Here is a 22,974-nt window from a genome sequence, read left to right on the forward strand (position 1 = left end):
GGAGTTTATATTATTACAGAACTTCTACGCCTGGAGCGATTTAGTCCAGGATGGTTGTCAAAGCAGAAATACATCATAATAGCATATGCTGAAAATAAAGTGCAAGCACGAAAATTTAAAACTGTAAAGCTGAAGTTCAAAATACCAGCCTGTACAACACTCTTCCATGTCATCGGTGACATGTGAGTTAAGCAATCAACACGTGTCAGTTTCCTGGCAACAGATTAGACGCTTTAGCTGCTGTGCTGCACGTCCTGCCTTAAACCAGTCAAACATTTTGAAGCAAACAGTCGCTAAGAAAATAAAAACTTTAATTCGGGTATGTTCAAAATCGGGTGTATAACTCAAAATACAGTGCAATGAGCGGCGTGTGTGAAGATGCTGCGCCGGTTTTAGACAATTTTCTCCCGGCCTCTGGACATTCCCTCCTGCGAGGGATCAGTCCAAATGAGAGATGGAAAATTCTTCGACAGATCAACATGCCAGTTGAAAAGGGTCCTGAAAACAGATACGATTTCGCCAGTTTTCAGGAAAGGGACAGTCCTTCTTTTATTAAATTTAACCCTTTCTCAAAGGAAGAAAACTACCCTTTGGCGCCGCTAAGGGATGACGTTCCGATTATAGATCCTTGTTCAGGGCACCTGAGCGCCGGTGCCGAAGCTGACCTGATGATAGACGGGAGAAGTAACTTTATCCAGAATGGCTGTGATCCTACGCGTCCGAACGCCCTGGTCGATATGAGTGAGAGACCCCAAACTCCACCGATTAGACCTTCTGCCCTGACAGCCGATCTGTCCAGCGACAAGAGGTGGAATTCAAGGGCTGTATCTGAGGCTGCTGTAAGGGCAAGACTGGGAGGTAATGTATTCGCACGTCGATACGATAGGGATAATGGCATCAGTAACATAGTTTTTCATATTTTAGATGTATTTTTTACTATAAGATACAGAAGCATTCATTTAATTAATGTAATGAGGCATTATTTAAATCATTGCTTGAATATTTTAGAAAGTTAAATTACTTTAGTGAATTTGTTGATTGGGAAAGGAGTGATATCCTGACAGTACAACAGGGGTGCTCGTGTAACAGTCTTACCATTTTTTTCCTACAAAGAGATTTAGTGTAACCAGTTCTCTAATATTACTGAGGAATTTAAGTTAACCAAATAGCTATGTTGTTCAAGAACAAGAAGGCCACCTATTTAGCTGAATGGAAAACACAAGCACCCTATTGCTGCGACTGTTTGTTTTTAAAGGTTGGACAAGCCCTACAAGAGTAAGACCTGCTTCACCCAAACTACCCAACATACTATCAAACAAGACGTTCTTCTTCAATGTAGATGATGCAACCCAGGTACTTCAAGTTTGTAAATCATGATGGACAAGAACCAAGAGCAAGTCAAATGTCATTGATGCAAGAGGCACACTTCCACTGTAATGCTTCAAAAGCCTTCAACATTTGAAAGGAAGTATATACTGTACAGTACATACAGTAGATTAACACAAATTTACTGTATGTGAATACAGCCTGCTTGCCTTTGTAAACATACTGTGTTTGAAACAATTAGGTTCTTAAATCATCATAGTAAGCGATGGCCTAGATGATGTTGTTAGTAGGTTACCATTTAGCCAAAACAGTAGGCTGAAAAGGTTCAGTATGCTACCAATTGCCATAAAACAAAATGCTTATCATATTTATGTACAGTAAGTGCCCTTAGTTCTTACAAATGAGATTCTATTATTATTAAGTCTTAGTCAAGTGCAACCACTGTTTAGCACAAATTCATTCACAAGTTTAAGAAAGTATAATATGTTTTATGGGACATTAAAGACTTATAAATTCTATAGCCTTGTAACCAGTGTCAGATATTTTTATATTTAAGGTTTCAAATTCACATCCTTCAGTACAACTGAGGGACATGGCTGCGAAACGTTACTGCTATACATCTTCTACTCAAAGGTAGGTTGGGTTCACTCATTCCTGACATACAATACATGTGCAGTTTGCTTACACTGCTGGTAAAAATGATTTGAGTCACCAGGAAATCAAACTGAAATTGTACTAAGAACAAATGTGTAGTAAGGAAATCTCTATGGTTCAGCGGAAGACTTGCATATCCATAATTACTCATTAGTTGACGACGGTTCTGGGAGGGAGGCCTGAACACAATTAGTAACAGAAAAGGTTTCAGTACCACAAAAGAATGTTTTAAAATGCAATACACAGTGCCCTAAGCATGTTGCAGAAGTGATACCACCTCCTTGAAACAAAGACTGCGTAGAATTCTGCTGCAGCAAAGGACTCAGTCTTGTGCCGCCGTGTGATCAAATCCTGGCAGGGGCAGAGTACAGCTAGACTCATCCCTGGTACCGTGTAGATTTGTCCTGTGGTAGAGGATCTGGTGTTTTGGCATGGCGGACTTAGCCACTGTTTAGACACTGTTTAGAGGCACTGTGCATGGTCAGAGCCTGCAAGCAACTATGAGCAAATCCCAGCAGGGGCAGAGCAGAGCCGCGCAAGGCTTCCATTTCATATCATATCTCTCTGAATCAAAGGAAACAGGGGATCAAAAGCCATTTCAGCTTGAGAGACTGAATATTAAAATGCTTAGAATAGGCACTAAATTGTAAAAAGACACTGAAGCAGAGTGGTGTAGACAACAAAAATATAGATACTGATAACACCTGCAACAGAATATCTGGTATACCTGTACCATTAATATAAATTAAGAACATGTTCTGACTTTATTACTCTTTATAGTTAAATTTCTGCTAGATTCCCAAGATGTTGCAGAAATCTTAACTGTAGGCATGTACAGAGCCAAATCATGGAAACAAAGGGTTTTGTTTAAAAAAAATAAAATAAAATATTCTTGTAAAGACTGCTATAGATTGGAGTTCTGTCCAGATTGTATCCTAGTAAGAAAAGTGGTAAGAAAATAGATGGACGGAGTCCTGTAAAGCAGGAATACAGTATAAGTCTTCATCAGAATCCTCAGGTTAACCTCCACACACAATGCATGTTGTATAGGTTATTGTATTACAAATCCCTAAAGTGTCATTTTACTATAATACTTTCATAATTTCAACTAAGATTCATTTAAAAATGTACATTGAAAAAAATATCACAGGGATATCTCAGGTACATCCTCCAATTATAACAGGAGCTTTAAAATTAATCCCTGTGGAGTGGTAGTGTTTCCTAGCTTTTGTTCCACTTGAGTTACTGTAGTTAATTAACTAAGTTAACAGAACTCAAGCAGGATCTCAAACTAGAAGGTACTTCAGAGGTACTTCAGAGTGTGAGACCCCTGGACTGAAAATGTATGGATTTCTAGAGAATGCCTTCAGCTGGTCAGTCCTTTGGAGTAATTTTTCAAAGTCTTTGCTATATGTATATATACAGTATATTATCCATCCATCCATTTTCTAATTGCTTCATCCAATACAGGGTTACAGTTGAGCCGGACCCCAACCCTGGCAAGAAAGGAGTGCAAAGCAGGATATACCTTGGATGGGATGCCAGTCCATCATAAATATTAGATTGTATATGATATAACATATAACATGTAACAGATAACATTAATGTAACTAGTATATAATATACAGTATACTGTAGTATGAAATATCATTATGCTTAATATTTAATCAAGCTCTAATTGATTTGAGAAAGATTCAAATCAGGAACCTATTTAAAAAGATTTGTTTTTCATTTAACTGTAATTTGTTAGTTTTATATGTACGGTTCATCTTAAGTGATGTACTTGTAAAAGTAACAGAAACATAAATAGAAAACACTTTACCACAGGAGTTATGAAGAAGTTGACTGGGATACAAAGCTGCCTCCAAGATTCAAGCCCCCTGCTTCAACACTTGAGAAAATGGCAGACCCTGTGAGCCAGCGCTTCACACTAAAGAGATATGATTCTGGACCAGAACCTTGGCAGGTTAGTGTTTGTGTCATTATAAAGTATCTTATAGTATGTGACTGTGCTGTGGTATTGAGATGACATTGTTCTTTGTAAAGTACTACAATGCATGATGCTGTTCAGTATTTAAATCTCTGATAGAGGAGAATTTTTAATAACTTAAAAAGCCCATAGTAAACTACACAGAGACTGATGTCTTCGAACTAATTGTAGGGGTGAGAGATTTGTTTTTTATTTAGATTTTTGTGTGAGCATAACCTTAACAAAGACTTCCACTGCAGGACAAGAAAGCATTAACATAAATGTGTTTCAGAAAACGAACACACAATTAAAACCATTGACTAAAGTGGACAGAGAAAACCTTGATTCTGACTAACTTTAGTTAGAGCCACTAATGCACCCTAGAATGTAAAAGCAAATGCTACAGATCAAAGTGACATTAATGTATGTTACCACAAGAGGGCAGGCACTTATTAAAAAGACAGAATTTACACTATGCTGAACTTCAATAATCTAGAAAAGACTGACATGAATTAAACAGTTACTATGACTTGTCCCTGGATGTCAACTTTGCAATATCTAATGTCTATTATTTTTTTTCCATTTTCTAATACTCTTTTAAGGCAGTTGGAGGACTGTGGGACAGATTTCAAATACGAAGTCCAAACAAAATACAAAAACCCATTTCATAGTGAGTGAAGGATGATGTTGGTGTACAATTTCTTTGCATCTTCAGTTGCATGTATTGTATTACCCCAGTAATTATTGCCTTATGCAATTTAAAAGAAGACACAAGTTTGACTGCTTTAAAGTTGTTAAAAGCCTTAACCATTTTCTCATTACAATTTATCTCGATTGCATTCTGTACACATACTGTACACATACTGTACATTAGCTTGTTTACAGATGTATCAATAGTTCTATGGTCTATGTAAACACATCTCTTTAAAACCTTTGAATTAATTTAAGCCATTATCTGAAACACAGGATTTTATAATGTGACTTTGAAGATTTGTACAGTGTAAAGTTTATCAACTGTAATTTCTTCAATGTTTTTTCACAGTATAAGTCCTTGTCCAAGAATAAGCCAAATTCCTTTGTACACGTAAGTTTCAGTTTTTGAAAATATTGTTTTATGGTTACTTCTGTGACTGAAGGTTTCTGTGACCTTTTAACTGTCACTCATATCTCCCTGCTCCTGTTTGGTAGTGGCACCGCTGGGGCTGAAAATATGGAGGATGTGGACAACCCAGAGGAAGAGTTTGTTCCATTCACTGTGCAGCGCACCCTTCTACCACAGTACACAGAGACAGCACAGTGAGTAGTTTACAAGTTATGTATCAGTGTTCACATTGTAAGGAAAACGTGTCATCCACCAGTAACTGTATGCTTAATATACTGCTTTATAAGTAGAAGGACTGATATTTCTTTTGCCTAACTAACAGAAGCTAATTATGTCAGAACAGAAATAATAGAAATGAGGTTACCTACTGTATGCATTTTGCTAGAGGGTAACTTTCTCATAATTGGTTTTGTTTTTGTCCTTTTTCCGTAGTTGTATTGATTTTTGTTGCTTTCATTTCAAAGTTATACAGTAGCTGCTGCAACATCCATGATCACATGTTGATGTTCAATCAGTGGAGTTTCGTATTCTGGCGGAGCATCCGATAGTATGCCTTCTATAACTTTGCAGGGCTTGAAAAGTATTCACCCCCCTAACAAAGGTTACCATGTTCCATATTTTGTTACCATCTAGGATGGAAAATGTGACATTATCAAATATGGACTTTATATTTAGAATCTACACAATGTACTCTGATAAAATACAAACTGTTAAAGCTAAGAAATTCAGACAGAATCAGATTTCCAAAAAAGTAGAATATTCTCAATTGCATAAGTATTCAGCCTCTTTGCATCCCTCAATCTGCTGTGGTCCAAAAGATTAGTTTGAAAGCAACATAATGTAATGATCCTTTCTATGTACTGTGTGAGTAACTTAACAGTAAAAGTATAATTCCCTCAGTTGTATATTGAATTAGAAGCCACAACTTTAAACAAATTTAAAAGCCACAACTTTAAACAAATTTAAAAGCCACAATAGCACAATGACAAATAATCCATGAAGCCCAGGAATTGTCTAAAGATAAAAAGGTATAGAAGCAGAGATCGAAAGAAGAAAACTGCACGGTCCCTAATCATCATTAAGAAAGTGGACTGTGAGTCATACAACCCAGACGCTTCCCAGATCAGGCCTCTGCCAAACTGAGAAGCCAGGCAAACAGAAAACCAACAGTGACTTTGAAAGTTTTGCACAGCTCTGTGTCTGTGATGGGAGTGAGTGATCATTCAGTTTTGTGGTCTAAATACAAAACATTACATCTGGCAAAAGCCCAACACAGCACATTACCCAGTCAGCAGCATGTCATAGCAAGCATGGCGGAGACAGCATTATATTATGTGTGCTTTACATTAGAAGGGACTGGGAAGCTTTTAAGGGTTGAAGGGGAAATGGATACTGTAAAGTACAAGTGAATCCTAAAATTAATCTAAAATTAAAGTTGGTAAAAATGTATACATTTCAACAAGATTAATCTGAAGCATTAACTGACAAGATGGGAGGGGGCATATACTCTTCTTTACAAATAACAGAGATCATTTAGATTTTTTTATTGAAAAAGTTCATATGAAAACATTTGTAACACTCACTGTAATTAGTTTTGATTTTTAAATTTTCTGCTTCATGCAGAACAAAACAGCAAGATTTTCTTATATCAAATATATGTGTTATGACTAGTATACTGTTATACTTTACATTGTACATGTATTAACAACTGATGTATTATTCAGTTCTAAATAATGGTTTTCTGCGGATTTTCCTAAATTAAAATTGAACCAAAACACTTACACAGTTTGTATTGTGCTAATCTAGCTACAGAAAAGCAAAGCTGCAGTAAATGCTGGCATACAATAATTAATCAATTTAAAGCAAAAGGCTGTTATTTTATTTACTTCTGTAAAAAAATACATACTGTATCATACAGAGATTAATCTAGGAGATTGTGACTAGTCATATGTAGTTTAGAAATGCATTTATTTCTACATAGCTACAGGTAACATTCCCACATAGTATAGCAATTTTTTTAAATATGTCTCCCACCATGACAACAATGCATTAAGCCCAATGAAAAAAATGTTCTGGCAAGTAAGATTCACACCTGTTGCATACCAAGGTGTTATTATTTAGAACCAGCACAAAAATAGAATGATAGCACCTATGAAAATGCATTTATTAATTACACAAGTCCATTGCAGGGCAGACACAAAGACACACTTACAGTATATGTTTTTAGATTTTGGGAGGAAACCAGAGTATCCACACAATTGAAAAACATACAAACTCCACACAGCTCGCATCCTAGACCCAGACTTGAAACCAGGGCCCCAGTCCTGCAAGGCTGCAATACTAGCCACTGTGCCACCGTGCTGCCTGAGCATGCTCCCATAGGCTCTTAATGATGTGAGAGGTCTTGTAATTGGTCTTGTGGGAGATGTTTAGGTATTACTTAGAGAATATTTGTTTTAAATATGTACAGATACTGGCTAACTGTTTTATGAATAAACTTCAATTAAAATCTATCGAAAATTGTGTCAAAGCTAAGCAGTTCCTTACAACAGCACGCTTACTGTATGCTTCTTATCACTGCTTCCTGTAAAATACTGCTTCCTCATTGACCAAGAAAGATTTTTAAATAATTCATAGATTTAGCAATAAATTTAACAAATATCTTAGTTTATATGCGGAGTAAAGGTCAGTGAATGGATGACAGCTTCATAGGCGTTACACTGTTATTCAATAAGTGGGTGACGTACTGTAGGCTGAATTAGAATCATAGCAAGCCTTCATCTTATTAGAGCTCTGTTCCACTGAAGTGTCTAAGGTTGTTCTAAAATGGTAAGGTCACATGATTTGTAAATCTAATTGCTATTATATGACAATCTATATCCTTTTTGTTACATGGTAGAACTCCTATAGTAACTGCCTATCTGTTATTTTATTCTTCTCTGGACATTTGCTGGATTTATTTTGTACTTCACTAGGTTACTGAAAGCTTGAAATATATTTTCCAAAGCAGCTTGTTCTATCTGACTGTGCTTTTATTTACCTTTTGTTTTCTATTTCTAGCTGCCCAAATATTCCAGGCTACACAGGCAGAGTTCACTTCAAAGCTACCCATTCTGCAAACTCCAGCCTTCCTACGCCACCTACCACAGCATTAGTGCATGGGTAAGTATACCTGGCTGGTAAATTACATACAGTATATGGAATAAAATACTTGTCAGCCATTGGCATTCCTGCAGGCGGTGGTTGGAACCTGGTTGTAGCCAAGTTGAGACAGCATTGTAAAAGTATTCTTCCTGCATGAATCAAGGAGGAGCATTGTTTAGAAATATTAATTTTACTGCTCCCTGCTTCTCTTTAAATGACTATTATGAATCATTGAATCTCATCTAGATACCAATTTAGTGAAATGTATTCATTGTCCACTGAATTTAGGGTGATTTTTATGTACTATAATAACATTAAACATTGCCCTTTGATTATTGCATACTGCATTTTTTTCTTGTCTTATTTGACTGCTGGCAATAACCCACAACCATTAAGCATTCACTGGAGACTAGAAAACTGCAGCATTGAAATGAAAGTAAAATGGGCTCTGGGAGTAGGGATCAGTGTCACTAAACTCTGCCTGAGGGACTGATACGGTAAAACACTCAGGGTTGTTATGTTAAAGAATAAACTGCTTGCTTTTTTTGGTAAAAAGCGCAGTCTTGGATAAGAAATGCTAACTTGAAAGATATCTCATGTAATTCAGTATAAACACAGAACAAAAACTGAAAATGGTGAAAATTTTGACAAAGGTCATGGCAGTGGGCAAAATTGAAAGTTGTAGTATTTTTGTCAGTGTTCAAAGAGTTCACTGATAAGAGCATAATAACATTTGCAAATGAGAGAACCATTCAGTCTATTTATCTCATATTATTATTATTATTATTATTATTATTATTATTATTATTATTACATTAGCTAGTTGATCCAATAAGAACACAATAATGTTTTCAAACAACAGGGGGCCATTCTGCCCATCTACAGTAGATCTTTTCTTCAGCACTGCAGCCTGTGCTGTGAGTATGAAGAACAGTTTTAAAGACACCATTCCTAAAAATGCATCACTTTGTGAAAGAAAGCATACATGAAAAATTGAAAGGATGAAAAATTAGCAAGTGGCGTGACGAGAAGCCTTTTGAGTTTTGAAAACATTAAAAATGACTGTTCCCACTAGGTAATTTGGACAGAGGAACACAGATAAAAAATAAACTTAAGAACAAAAAGCTGATTAATAATCATAAGAGGAAACATTTTTATGCAAAGATGTGCACATTGAGTACACCTGTTCTCATAAGTCAATCAGAATCACCTTGGTAATAGTCTTTTTGGGTAACAAGAGCAGTTGACATCACTCAACTCTTTTGTTTTGCATCATTTATTGTCATAGTATTGCCACTAAAAAAAAACTAATTTCTTGTTTCTAAAACATAATGTGAAATAAACAGTTAATTAATCTAAATTCCATAGTGTCAAGTTTACTTTTAACATGATTCTTATAAGTTCTTATAAGTCACTATTAACAGAAAAGGTTTGAAAGAGTGCCAGAGTAAAAATGTTTATGTTTACATTTATAGTTCACAATTGAAAACACAAATTAAACACAGTAAAATACCTCTGGAATTGACCAATAAACATAATCAAATATATTATCTAAAATCATCATTTAAATTTAAAAACGTTTTTTTCTTTTTCTGTACATTTGCTTTGTGTACAAAAAAAAAGATTTTTCTGTACAAAATCTTTAGGTGCCTACTTTCTCAATAATTGTCTGAAGGCTTGTGCAGCCTATTTGAGGGCCCCAGCCAGGCATTGATCTAGCCTAGATTTACTACACTTCAGCACTTTACAGCTTGTCAGTTGGTTTTGGTCACCTAGTGGTTAGGATATAATACTAGAACCTAAAGAGTTATGGGTTCAAATCCCAATGGTGGCTGGAAAAATAGAAGTAACTGACAGTGATGATAATTAATAGGGGTTGATTTAGGCTGAGAATGTGGTAAAGAAGGGAAATGGAGAGGACGACGTTAAGAAAGAGGGAAGTTAGGTTGTGGAACAGAGGAAAAACAAAGCAGTGAGCTAAAATAAAACAGCTTCATCCTTCAACTCTTGACAAGGGATTTGTTCAACTGAGAATGTCTTTTTTTGTATTATAATTCATTATTAACAATATATGAATATTATGTATTAAATAAATGATATTTCTGTTATATATTATGTACAGTATGTTCAGATAGAAGATACTATATATTATATGTTATATTGCTATTATTTTTTTAAGTACTATACTTGGCCTGAAGCAAATGTGTACCTTACACGTTTGTCTTAAATTAATAGATAATTAAAATCAGTGAAGGGGGATTACAGTAATTATTATGTCAGTAATTGGTTTAGATTATTACATTAATGAGGACAGCAGTTTGTAATAATCTGGTTCCATAAGTGTTTTTTGTGTTTGCAGTCCTAAGGGTGATTCATCATGAATTGACACATTTTAAAAGTGTGACCACTAAAGTGTTATCTTTGAAAAGGTTCCTGAGAAGTATTGAGCAAGTTAGGCAGTTAACTTGGTGTGTTTTCCATTGAAGGATGTTTAAGTTGATGTTGTTTTCCGACCTGAGTCGGCACTGGCAGATTAGGTTAGATAATGTATTAGTTTGCTTTTAAAATAAAACCTCTGGCATCATGTGGGTAACAATATACCTGACTGGCTGTGGCTTTGGAAATTCTGCCACCTTTCCTTAGGCCCAAATGCATCCACAAGTAAAATTCTGTTTCCTGAACAAATTTCTCTTTCTGCTCTTTATGGGCATTATTCACAATCTGTTCTGCTTTTACAAAATAAGAAATATTAAGGCATGGCGAATAAGGAATATTTACACGGTATTCACTTTGTTTGGTGTAGTTCTTTTCATTGGAGGAGTTTCCTCCTCACAAATATATAGCTTAATCCTTAAATACAGAATGAGATGCACTTTGCTTCCTAGCATTGAAGTTAGAAAGCATACAGTTTTGGTTATAGTGCCTAACTATTGTACATAGTGTGACTGAAAAAAGTAAAAAATGAAAATATGTATATGATGTTTATATCTGTAGTTAGCAGTGAATAGGAAATGCTGCTGTTCGGTCCTCATTTGCAGTCTGACCTGTTGAGACACCAGGAGAGAGTGCATACAAATAAACTGACCCAGCTGCAGCGAGGAAAACTAAAATTAGGGAAGCAGAACTCGAACCACAAAAACATAAGAGAAGTAACTTTAATTTCAATGGTTTGCCCCTTTTTCTATTGCTTTTCCTAATTATTTCAGCTGAGGATGGTGTGTTAGTGTGTGTATTGTATTGAGATCAGGAGTTGAAAATGAGAAAATCTGAGCTCAGTGTCAAATTATATTTTTACTTTTTTAAGCTCAGGCTTGATAAATATTTATAAGCCACCTAGTGGTATTGGTCCTTTTGCTGCTGTTGATGTCACCTATGATCTCATCATGTATTCTATGAATTTCGAATAAACAGGATAAGCATTTAGAGACATAATCTTCTCTTATTACTTGACTTTATAACCAATATCTATTTTTAGTCAAGTCTATCATTTGTAATAATGGACATTAGGAAAAAAGTATGAATATGTGTTAAAATCTTTCAAAATTACACAGTTTTATTATGACTGTAAATTCAGAGGCTACTGTTTTCTGTTATACAGAATAAGTAAAACACCATCATGGTTGGGCCCCACAAGAGCTAAATTTCAGAAATATCTCTGTTCTTTGGTTTGAAGCATTCCAGATGGTCTCCTGTTCATTTCAAAGGTTTGTTTTACTCGCGGTAACGGTGGTTTTCTCTACCAGGATCTTTTTTCCTGGAGCCAACTACCCTCAGATGTAAAATGTGTTTCCTCTGCAGATTCATTTAGGGACAAGTATCCTTCCTTAAGATAAAGAAAACAAAACATTGGATTAACAATTTTTAGGACTTGAATTTTTCATCATATTTTGTGTATTGCTCTTTCAAATAAATCTATACATAAAGAGACATTAACAACAAATGCTACAGGTTCCAGTACTATTTTCTGGTGTTTCTAATTCCTCTCAGTATACTGTTTATACTGTATATAACATCCTCTTCTTTCTATTACCTTCAGCACTAAAAAAAGAAAGAATATTTATTTATACATTCATTTTTTTATTTTCTCACATTTACATTACCTTTTTCCACATAAAACCAAGGTTTTTATATAATTTTAATCTCATAATAAATATTCTTCTTCTGGGCTGGGGAGATGAAGGCCTATCCACAGTTGTCTACCTTTGACTTGACACTGAAATTAATTGTGAATAGTTTTCTATTTTTAATGTTCTCCAGACATAAAGCTTCTTTCTTTGAAGTTGTAGAATTATATGGAGTAAGAAAGTAGTTTGAAAGTATTTTGTTATTCATATGTCAAAAATATTATTTTATGTTAATGGATTTGGCATTTTAATAGAGTTCTGATCTTCCTAAAATTAACCAGGAAGAAGGCATAATGTCAAAAAGTTTACCTTAAATGGATTTTTCCTACAAGCAATCTCACACATACTTTTTGTGCATCATGCAGAAGTGTTTCAGGCTTAGCCTAGACCACACATAAGAGTGGTTGTGTCATTAGTAGAGCAGCACTGAAGTACCCAATGCAAATGTTGGTTAACACCACAGAATCATAGACCATTGAAAAATAATGGACAGGCACAGGAAATACTGATGCTAACACATGCTTAATGATGAAGGTATAGACAGAGCTTTAAAAAATAACTCAAGATTGATAACATATACAAAGCAGCATTTTTTTTCTTTCATCCAAAACAATATAATTGAAGCCTTACTTGATCCAAGAAGTTGCTTCAATTAAATATTTGCATTTTGTTTCTAGCCATTATTATTTTATGTAATTGGATTTGACATTTTAATAGAGTACTATAGACCTGATCTTCCTAAAATTAACCAGGAAAAAAGCATAATGTCAAAAAGTTTACCTTTAATGGATTTTTCCTACAAGCAATCTCACACATAATGTACTTGATGTGTGTATGTCTCACAACATGTTTAAGAGCTGGGACCAAAAGTTCAAATTAATTTCCAGCACGTTTAAGAACTGGGAAAAACTGTTCAAATTAATCTGATTGTTAAGTCAATAAATGGTTTGATTATTTAACTGAGGGCTTGGCTTGAACAAAAACACATCACGTTGACTTATGGAAGTATGAAACAAGTGGTCAGATCACCAGAATGCAAAAATATCCTTATTTGTTCACGCACCAGATTGAAATTACAGATTATTGTCCTTTGCAGTAAATGAGAAAAATGTATTCACCAGAATATATATCTGCATTACTTCATTTCCTGTTCTAGCTTGTAAAAAAATTGCAACACTTTTTCTATAGTGAGTCCCAGAAAGGAAACTGCTCACCTCAGAATAAAATGACAATTTGTCTTGAAAATGTTTCCTGCACTTTTATTTTGCTCTAAAAAATAAATTACAACAATTGAAGAAGAGTTCTACAGGTAATTTGCAGAGGGTAGGACAGCAGCAGGGTTTGTCATTCGTGCCTTGCAGTGCTGGTGACCTGGTTTCAATTCCTGGGGTATTACCTGTGTGTAGTTCGTATGTTTTGTCTGTGTCAGTTTCTTCTGAATGCTCCAGTTTTCTTCCACAGTCCAGAGTCATACTAGAAGGTCAGTTGGCTTCTGGGAACATTGGCTTTGGTGTGAGTGTGTGCGTGTTTGTGTCTGTGGGTGCCCTATGATGGACTGTCATCCAGTCCATGGTGTATCCTGCTTTGCTCCTGCTCCCTCATGGCCCTGTAAAAGAAGCCATTAGAAAATGAATGGATTTGTAGGTTCATAGGAGGAAGAGTTTAAAGAAGTTTACTTTTTCTTTTTATATACATTTTTAAGGCATTCAAAAAGGGAAAATGGCAACATTACACAAGTTAGGGAACACAAATCATTTTTCTTTTTATAGATAAAAAATAAACATAAATAGTAAGCACAATAAAGGAATAGAGATTGTTATGCAACTCTTGATTTTTAGATGTTTGTTGAATATTTTGTTTTTTCCCCCAAACCATGTACATAACAATATTTTTATTTTTAATGGTGTATAAAATAAAATATAGAATTGTATTTTCTAAATATATCAAATAAACTAACATAGTGGACAGTATTGTTTAAATAATAAAAAACGCTCTATCTTTCTTGTCTAGGTACATTATGACCAGTGGGAACAAATCTCCACATAGACGTCTGGGACCTCTTTCCAAAATGGTTACAAACGTGTCTCCTTGCAATCCCTTCCAAAATATAAGGAGGGAAGCTGTTCATGTCTGAGAAGCTATGTGCAGACATCATAGAAAGGGGAAAAAAGAAAAACTGTGAAAAGTGTGAATTTCTGTCTTTTGAAACTGGATATATTATTTCCTATTAGCCACATAATAATGTAGTATAAATGGTTGATTCTCTGTGCTCCTGAATAATGAGATGCTGTATTAGCATAATTTGCCTGATTTAGATGAGTGGTCCTGTGACCTCTGAGACCATTATGCACAAGCCGGTGTTCCTTTTTTAATTCATTACTTTCACAAGCCTGTGTGACACCCTCTCTAGGTTCCTCTGAATTATATATATATACAGTATATATGCATTAACTTGGTATAAGATCATGCCTGTGACCAAACTGTCTGTTGTTGGAGCTGATACTCCAGTTTCAGGTCAGTCACTGTAGTTCCTACTTATATAGTTATTATTTAGACCTAATTAATGTTTGTGTATATTTCTACATCCTGTATACTTTCGTATTGAGTTATTGCTTCTAAACAAAAGGGTGTAATTCAACAACAGAAATGTTACACTGTGATTGTTTTTAAATGTAATTGTATGTGTTGCTGTGTCATTAATAAATAAAAGACCAATACTCAACTTCTTTAAGACTGAAAAATAGAACCTTGGCCTTTCTTTGTCTTAGTGATTTTTTTAACCATTATTGGAAGAATGCCAATTAATGTACTGCTGTGTGTTTACATACTCTAATTTGATGTTTTCACAAAACTTACTGTAGATTAAATCTTACTTTCATATTGTATTCCACAGAAAAAATACCAAATAGGCTTAGCAAATAAAAAACAATAAGAATTGGAAAATGTCTAGTTTCTACAATATAGTAGATCGGTAGTTTTGTCGTACTAAAAACTTAAAAGGGGGGATGCACGATACACTAGTTGCACGGTACAGCAGCAAGTATTACACAGGGGCAATAAATAGCCAAACATTACTCCATATACTGTATTAGAAAAGCTGTAGCATGTCCTTCCTTTTGTTGCAGCTCCCATCATGACTCATTGGAAAAAGAAAAGAACATCATGCTGTAGGTTTTCATTTCAACACAGATTTTGAACAAGGAATGGAATGGTAAACCAGATGATGTCAAATGCTATATTGGTATCAGATGAATTAAGTATATCTTTTCTGTATTTTATAAAAAAAAAACATTTCAATAATATTTCATGCAGTCCTTTTGACTACAATCCATCTCAGCTGTAACTTATTTGGTTTAAGGCACAAAGCTTCTGCTGCACTTCTCCACATTTAATTTGTTTAATTATGTGAACTTTATAAATGTACACCTTTGGAAAGTTCAGGCCTGTTTTCAGTGAAAAGCTTCGCTATGTCCTTTGAACAAAAATTCAGATTGCTAACACTGAGTGTCAAAAATGTATCACTTACTGTATACAGTAACTGCAAAGAACTCACAAGGTTATCAGGTTGTTGTTTTTTTTACAGTGGGTACTCTGACATCTTAGGAAACAAGAATGTGAGGTTCTGTACCATTCTTCTCATAGATCCTGTATAGATACAGTGTGGTGAAAAAGTAAGTACATTCCCTTCAGATTTTATGGTTTTACATACAGTATTTAGACATTTGATCTTCGCTTAGTCCTAGATATTAGATAAAACTAACCTCATTTAACAAATACCACACAAAAAATTAACTTTGTCATTATTTTTTTTTTAAATCAGCCAATGTTCGGGACTTACCAGTGCACAGCTTGCACCAGACTGGTGTGCAGTACGTCAAGGTTTTCTTCTGTCAGAGCAACTAGAGCAGCACTTATTCTATAGTGTCCTGCCCCTAACAGGTCCTAACCACAGTCGATACTGTACATAACAGTAGTGTCCAGGTTGTATTGCATGTCCTGGACTCTGATCAGAACAGAGCTTGTCCACTTAGGAGTTCCATAGTAAGGCATTTTTTTAATTGTTGTGAAAATGAATAAGGGATATTTCCTTCAGATCTAAAGTGATATTGTTTTTCTGTGACTGGGTACAGATACTGTATGTGTTTATTTCATGTTGTCAATCTTCTGCTTTGTTAGTTTTTCATCATTTATGTTATATGTTAGGGGATCATGAGACAATGGGGCACAGGTGGGCAGGTCATACAAAAAACAGGTTGTTGTAGTAATAATAATAATCAGTAAACCAGAAGGTGATGCTGTACACTTGACTTTCCAAATCAATGAAGGAGTACGATAATGGGAGGCACTGGGAAGTAGGAGACATCATTCATTGGATGAGACAAATTGAGACAAACAATAGACGTTCCCATGGTACTATTTGTACCTGTACTGTGTAAATTGCATTTAGCACTTGCACTATCTGGCCCAGCTTCTGTAGTTATCTTTTAATCTCAATTGGTTAAGTAATTCTTATTTTTCCACCTGACCTTCTGTGTAAATCTGTTGCAATGGTACCCAGGTGGGTGTGGCTCTTAATTCACTGTATTTTTCTTTAGGAAGCACTTTGGAATTCCAAGTGGTAAATAAATACAAGAAATAGTTGTGGTTGTAATGACATTGCGACAACACCACAGTGAATTATGAATGACAAGAAAGAGACATTTACTGATCGATCTGAAGCCAAGTGATTGAATGTAAAGATCATAATTAAGAAGAGTATTCGGATTTCATTGAAAAAATCCAGTTTCTGAATTTTTTTTTCGGGGTAAAATGTCTATCAGCCCAGTTCATGACTTTGAAAAACAAGGAGCAAAAACAGTTAATGAGTTTAACCCTTAGCTGACACTGGCACATTTTACCTACTTTCAGAAGTAAATAAGGCTGCAGCTGGCAGGCACAGCGGGAACCATATCCTCTTCCTGTGTATAAACAGGGGCTGCATTGGTTTCCTGATTTACATCTCACCATCAGCGTTTATTCTCTGAACCTCTACTAAACCTTAAAAGCATCATATGTCAAATAAAAAGCCCTCTTCCAACTGTCTTCAGACTAAAGGAAGCTGATATACAGTGGCACTATTATGCTTTTCTACTTATTTGAATAATTTGTGTTATCTTTAACACTTTTATGATAGCACCTAAGAACTATACAATAAAGTCTTGTCATTCTATGCATTCATACATTATTCTGAATTGTGTGGTTTTATATGATTTTTGTCAAACTGTACAGTTTTTGTCTTTCATCTATGAAATATTCATATTATTCACTGTTACTGTTGCTATAGTCCACAATACTTTAGTACCAAGTTTAGCTAAACAGAATAACTCTCAGACGACTGTAGTGTTGTGAAATTGAAATATTAACATAAAAACACCCATTATAGTAGATAATACAACTGAGAATTTATGTTTTGCTTTTAGGGTTTTCAATTTTTTTTAACACAGGGGCTGACATTTTATTTTCACAGGACTGGAACTTATTCACAGGGGAAATTCACCACAAAACAGAAAGCAAATAAAGACAGAAAGCAGTCCTACAATGGCATTCTTGTGCAGCAGATTACCCTTTGCTCTTTAAGACCACATTCTGTAACATATGGTGTGAATACACTGTATAAGTTGCAAATAGAATATAGTAGGGGAGTCTGACTTTATGATGTGGGATTTAACTAACAAATTAGTAGAATCTTTCATGTTACCATTAATATGCAATCAACCCCCTTGAAATGGGCTACTTGCTAAAAAATCCCCTTCACATAATAGAACAATTATTGTGTCAAATTATAAAACTAATCCGTCCATTCATTTTCTAACTGCTTGAAGTGAAGGGTTACAGGAAAGCCAGAGCATTACCCACCAAGCAACACACAGACAAACATGTACACACTCACACCAGAGACAATTTTCCCAGAAGCCAATCAACCTACTGTACCAGTATATTTGTGGACTGTGCAAGCAAACCTGTGCATTCAGCATAAAAACACATGAACACAATGAGAACATACAATCTCCACACAGGCAGCACCATGAGAAATGAACCCAGGACCCTAGTGTTTTGAGGCAGCAATGCTAAGCACTGCCCCACTATACCGCCCTATCAAACTAATCAGCATGGCAAATTTACATAACACTTGAGATTATTTTTCTTTTTTTAGGTATTTTTTTTCTGAGCTGTTTACTACTGAATGAGATTTTTTTTAGCTTTTGTTTACCATAAGAATGATTATCCAAGTACTTGTAAGTTCTTGTGTTTTGTCTCTCTTTTTACAAAGAGAAATTAAAATAACCACAATGTTTTCAGCTCTTGTTCCTGTCAAGCATTCACTATTACAGAAAGAACTAAAGCCAGAAAGTCTCTTTTCCAGCATGAATTTTCTGAATTTCACAAGCTGTGTGAAGAGGCAGAGAGGAAGCAGTAGAGTTGGCTGAGTAATTTGGTAAAGGAAGCCCAACGGTCAGTAACGATCAAAACATTAAAGGGGACAGTATCTCTCAGGAGAATGAGATTGGGTAGTACTCTGAAAAGGGTGGAGTAATTGTTTGATTTGAAAGGAGAGCAGAATAAATCTATGTGATTTTGGTATTATAAATACTGCAAAGGCATTCACATTAAACAGTTCAGCATTTTTTTAAAGACTAATTTTATGTGTGACTTGCATGTTGTGTAAAATTGCAAATGCAATGGGTGTACTTAAGCTTCCACATTCAAATGGATGAAAACTAATGTTTAATGGATGTTGTAAATTCTTAATACTGTACATCCATTCATCCATTTTCTAACTGTTTTATCTCATACAGGGTCACAACGGATACTGAGCCAGATTGCAGGGCACACATAGACATACACACACTCACACCAGAGCCAATTTTCCCATAAGCCAATTATCCCGCTAGTATGTTTTTGGACTGTGGGAGGAAACCAGAGCAAATGGCGGAAATTTATACAAACACAGAAAGAACACTCCTGGCCTCCAACGCTGCAAGGCAGCAATGATAACCCCTATGCCACCATACCGCCATTCATAAAATACAACAAATAGTCAATCTTGAACACTGTAAAAGAATACCTGTATGTTATGTATAGTGTTATGTAAGTGTATAAAAGACGTCACTGTCTCTACATTTATCATCACACGGGCCAACCAGAAGCCATGGCTGAATGCAAAGGTCCATGCACTGCTAAGAACCCGTGATGCTGCATCCAACCTGTCCCATGCCATCAGGGAGGCAAAGAGCACCTATGCATGGAAAATCCATGGCCACTTCCTGGACTCCAGAGAAGCCCAGAGATACACGGCGCATGTGGTTTGGCATCCAGGCCATTACTGATTACTGGACAACCCCATGTGCCAGTGACAGTGATGCCTCCCTACCGCATGTGCTGAACAACTTCTATGCATGGTTTTGTAGAGGTTTTGTGAATTTACTGGGACAGTTAATAATTGTAGCAGTAATCACGAGGTGGTTCGTTATGGCTTTTAGAAAATCAATCAATCAGCGATGCACACACACACGGATTCAATAAATGAGGTACATTTATTTATACATAAATTGTGCATAAAACATATAACAGTCTGCCTGGATACAGGTGGCAGATCTTACTGTGAGGGTTACCAAAGTTCAAGGTATATAATCACGAAGAGATGCAAAACACAAAGAGATACAAAGAATATGCTTCAGTATACCGTTTTGCTAGACAATCGTTAATCAGTCTACATTAGCTACCCAAAAGTAAATACATTACTCATATGAATTGAATTGAACTTGTGTTGAGGTAACAATTTAATTCTCGAGATGAAATGTAGAACATTGGGTTTACTTATCCAGATATGGATTCGTATTTCTCAGCACGGACACCAAAATCCAGCTGGCGGCTGCGTCCAATCGCTGTGATGTTCAATTGGCGGCGTCCCGGAGTCCTCTGGCTCCTGGCCAACCAGTCGGGGTACAGTCGGAGTCGGACAAATTAGGAGGAGAGATTTCTGCTGTGGTGACGTGCCCGACAGTGTCTCTCTCAGGGACCTACTAGTAGTCTGGCCGACTAGTAGAAAGTCTCTATGCACAGATGATGAACATGGGTCCGAGCAAATCACTCTTTAGGGGGAAGAAACTTGGTTTGCTTCTGGTGTAAAGGTGCTGCTCAATAAAAATGTATTCAGGTTGTCGATAAGAGTCCAAACAAATACTCCAGTGATCAAGCAAAATGTGCACGTTGGCGTTGGCTAGCGATTTATGTACGGGCATTCCCCAGGCCGACACTTTGCTGAAACAAGGTTCCAGTCCCTATACAGACAACACTGGCCATCACATGATTGTCTCTGAGGTTGTGAAAATTGGCCGGAGAAGCAAAGTTTCTGAGCTCTGCAGTGTCTTTTAAACCAGGACCAAGACAGGTGATAATTGGTTGAAAGTTTAGCGGGCATTTCAGACCCACATGGGATTACCACGTCCTGCAGGTTCCTGAATGGTTGGTCAAGGTGAGAGATGAGTAACAATGATCTCTGACATCTAGGACCACAATCCAGATGTTCTCAAGAATCTCACAGACAGATAGGCACCAAGAATGGCCATTGATCATGATACCCAAGCATGGCTGGGCACATCCCCATTTGGGAGCTGCTCCTTATCTGCGAGAAAAAACCTTAAATCAGAACTGCATGAATAGCTTCTTTGTGGCTGCACCACAGAGATGAGCGAGAGATGGGTCCTCATTTAAGAAAGCACAACAATGCATAATTCTGACTTATTAATAAGCATTGCCATACAGTTTGAAGCAATGAACGTTGTGCCTGTGAGGAAACCACACCTCCTCCTGATGTTCAGGTGCTTTGCCTGTTCACAGCTGATGTGAGGAGGACACAAAGTTAATTCACGTAAGACTGCTGGACCTGATAATATACTGTACCTTGTCGCGTGCTCAAGGAATGTGCAGAACAGCTGGCTGACGTCCTCACAGATATTTTTAATATCTCCTTGTGCCAGGTGGTCATCCTCATATGCTTCAAATCCACCAATATTATACCAGTCCCGAAGAAGTCAGCAATGTCCTGCCTCAATGATTACCGCCCTATGCCACTCACACCAATTATCATGAAGTGCTTCATGAGAGGCCAGTCATGAGCCACATAAAGTCCAGACTCCCTACCTCTCTGGATCCCCTTCAGTTTGCATACTGCCCCAACCGGTCTACTGATGATGCCGTATCTCTTGCCCTTCACCTGGCCCTGTCCCCACGTTGATAAGAACGACTCTTATGTAAGAATGCTTTTCATTGACTTCAGTTCAGCATTTAATACAATCATCCCCCAGAAGGTGATAGAAAAATTAAGCTTGCTGAACCTCAACAGCTCTCTCTGTAACTGGATTCTGGACTTATTGACAGAGAGACCTCAGTCAGTCCGGATTTGTAATAACATCTCCAGCACCATCACAATGAGCACTGTGTGCTCAGCCCACTGCTGTTCACATTGATGACTCATGACTGTTCTGCCAAGCACAGTTCAAATTACATCATCATTTTTGTCGATGACGACAGTGGTGGGCCTCATTAGCAGCAACGATGAGTCACCATACAGAGAGGAGGTGGAGCAACTTGTGGACTGGTTCACAAACAACAACATATCTCTTAATGTAAATATCACAAAAGAGATAATCATTGATTTCATGAGGGCCCGTGCTGATCACTCCCCACTGCACATTAACGGCTCCCCTGTAGAGACAGTTAGAAGCATCAAGTTTCTTTGTGTATACATTACAGATGACTTCACTTGGTCCCTCAATACCACCTCCCTAGACAAGAAAGCACAGCAGCGTCTTTATTTCCTGCAGCGACTGAGGAGGGCAAACCTTCCCCTGCCCATTCTTACCACGTCTACAGAAACACCATTAAGAGCACCTTGATCAGCTGTATCACTGTTTGGTTTGGGAACTGCAATGCTTCAGACCACAAGACCCTGCAACAAATTGTGCAAACAGCTGAAAACATCATTGGAGCCTCCCTCCCTTCCATTTCTGTTGCCTATCACAAACGCTGCTTACACAGGGCCTCCAGTATAGTAGATGACCCCTCCCATAAACTCTCTGCCCTCCTACCATTTGGAAAAAGATATCACAGTATACACACTAGCTCCACCAGACTCTGTAACAGCTTTTTCCCGCAGGCTCTCAGGCTCCTCGACACCCTGGAATCTACTTGCACCCACCCCAATTCCAGAAACAGGGTTTAAATCCCCCCAGAGTGTTGTGTATATTGTATGATGTATTTGCCTTAGTAATTTGCACTATTTGCACTTTGCACTATGTGTATCCTGTCTACAATGTCTATGTCAGTGTCTTGTCTGTATTTTGCACCATGGACCAGGAGGAATGATATTTCATTCCACTGTATACTGTACGTGTATATAGCTGGAATGACAAATAAATGTGAACTTGAACCTAAAAATAACCATTATACTTTGCTGTTATATTTTCTTCTCCTCTACTACAGACATTGTCAGGTTTTATAAATGCATCCACAACATTTTTATAAGCTGTTAACGGGCAACATTTGGCTGTTATCACAAGCTTTTGATAAAATAAAACCTCCACAAAATATAGAGGGAATTCCTGCAGAATATG

The 22,974-nt window shown here is 36.6% G+C and overlaps 1 protein-coding gene and 1 long non-coding RNA gene across 4 annotated transcripts; one reads left to right on the forward strand and one right to left on the reverse strand.

The window, feature by feature from the left end:
* Positions 1-201: 201 nt before the first annotated feature.
* Positions 202-15,065, forward strand: spmip7 (sperm microtubule inner protein 7). Of its 3 annotated transcripts, XM_088601465.1 has the most exons (9): positions 205-858; positions 1,256-1,353; positions 1,883-1,959; positions 3,808-3,946; positions 4,552-4,619; positions 4,992-5,033; positions 5,138-5,245; positions 8,112-8,213; positions 14,330-15,065. In XM_088601465.1, exons 1-9 carry the CDS (start codon positions 360-362, stop codon positions 14,451-14,453), a joined length of 1,257 nt encoding a protein of 418 aa, XP_088457591.1. In that variant the 5' UTR covers positions 205-359; the 3' UTR covers positions 14,454-15,065. The 3 variants fall into 3 exon arrangements, with proteins under 3 accessions (XP_088457593.1, XP_088457592.1, XP_088457591.1); XM_088601467.1 differs by lacking the exon at positions 4,992-5,033 and having other exon boundaries at positions 202-858; positions 4,556-4,619; XM_088601466.1 differs by lacking the exon at positions 4,992-5,033 and having other exon boundaries at positions 204-858.
* On the reverse strand, positions 13,602-21,348 carry LOC148651337 (uncharacterized). Its single transcript, XR_015925725.1, has 3 exons — positions 21,263-21,348; positions 15,873-15,964; positions 13,602-13,925 (listed from the first exon to the last, which is right to left on the reverse strand). It is a non-coding gene; the product is annotated as an uncharacterized LOC148651337 (long non-coding RNA).
* Between the last annotated feature and the right edge of the window lie 1,626 nt (positions 21,349-22,974).

Source organism: Lepisosteus platostomus, chromosome 12 (genome assembly GCF_059453375.1).
Source record: "Lepisosteus platostomus isolate fLepPlt1 chromosome 12, fLepPlt1.hap1, whole genome shotgun sequence".
NCBI lineage: Eukaryota > Metazoa > Chordata > Actinopteri > Semionotiformes > Lepisosteidae > Lepisosteus > Lepisosteus platostomus.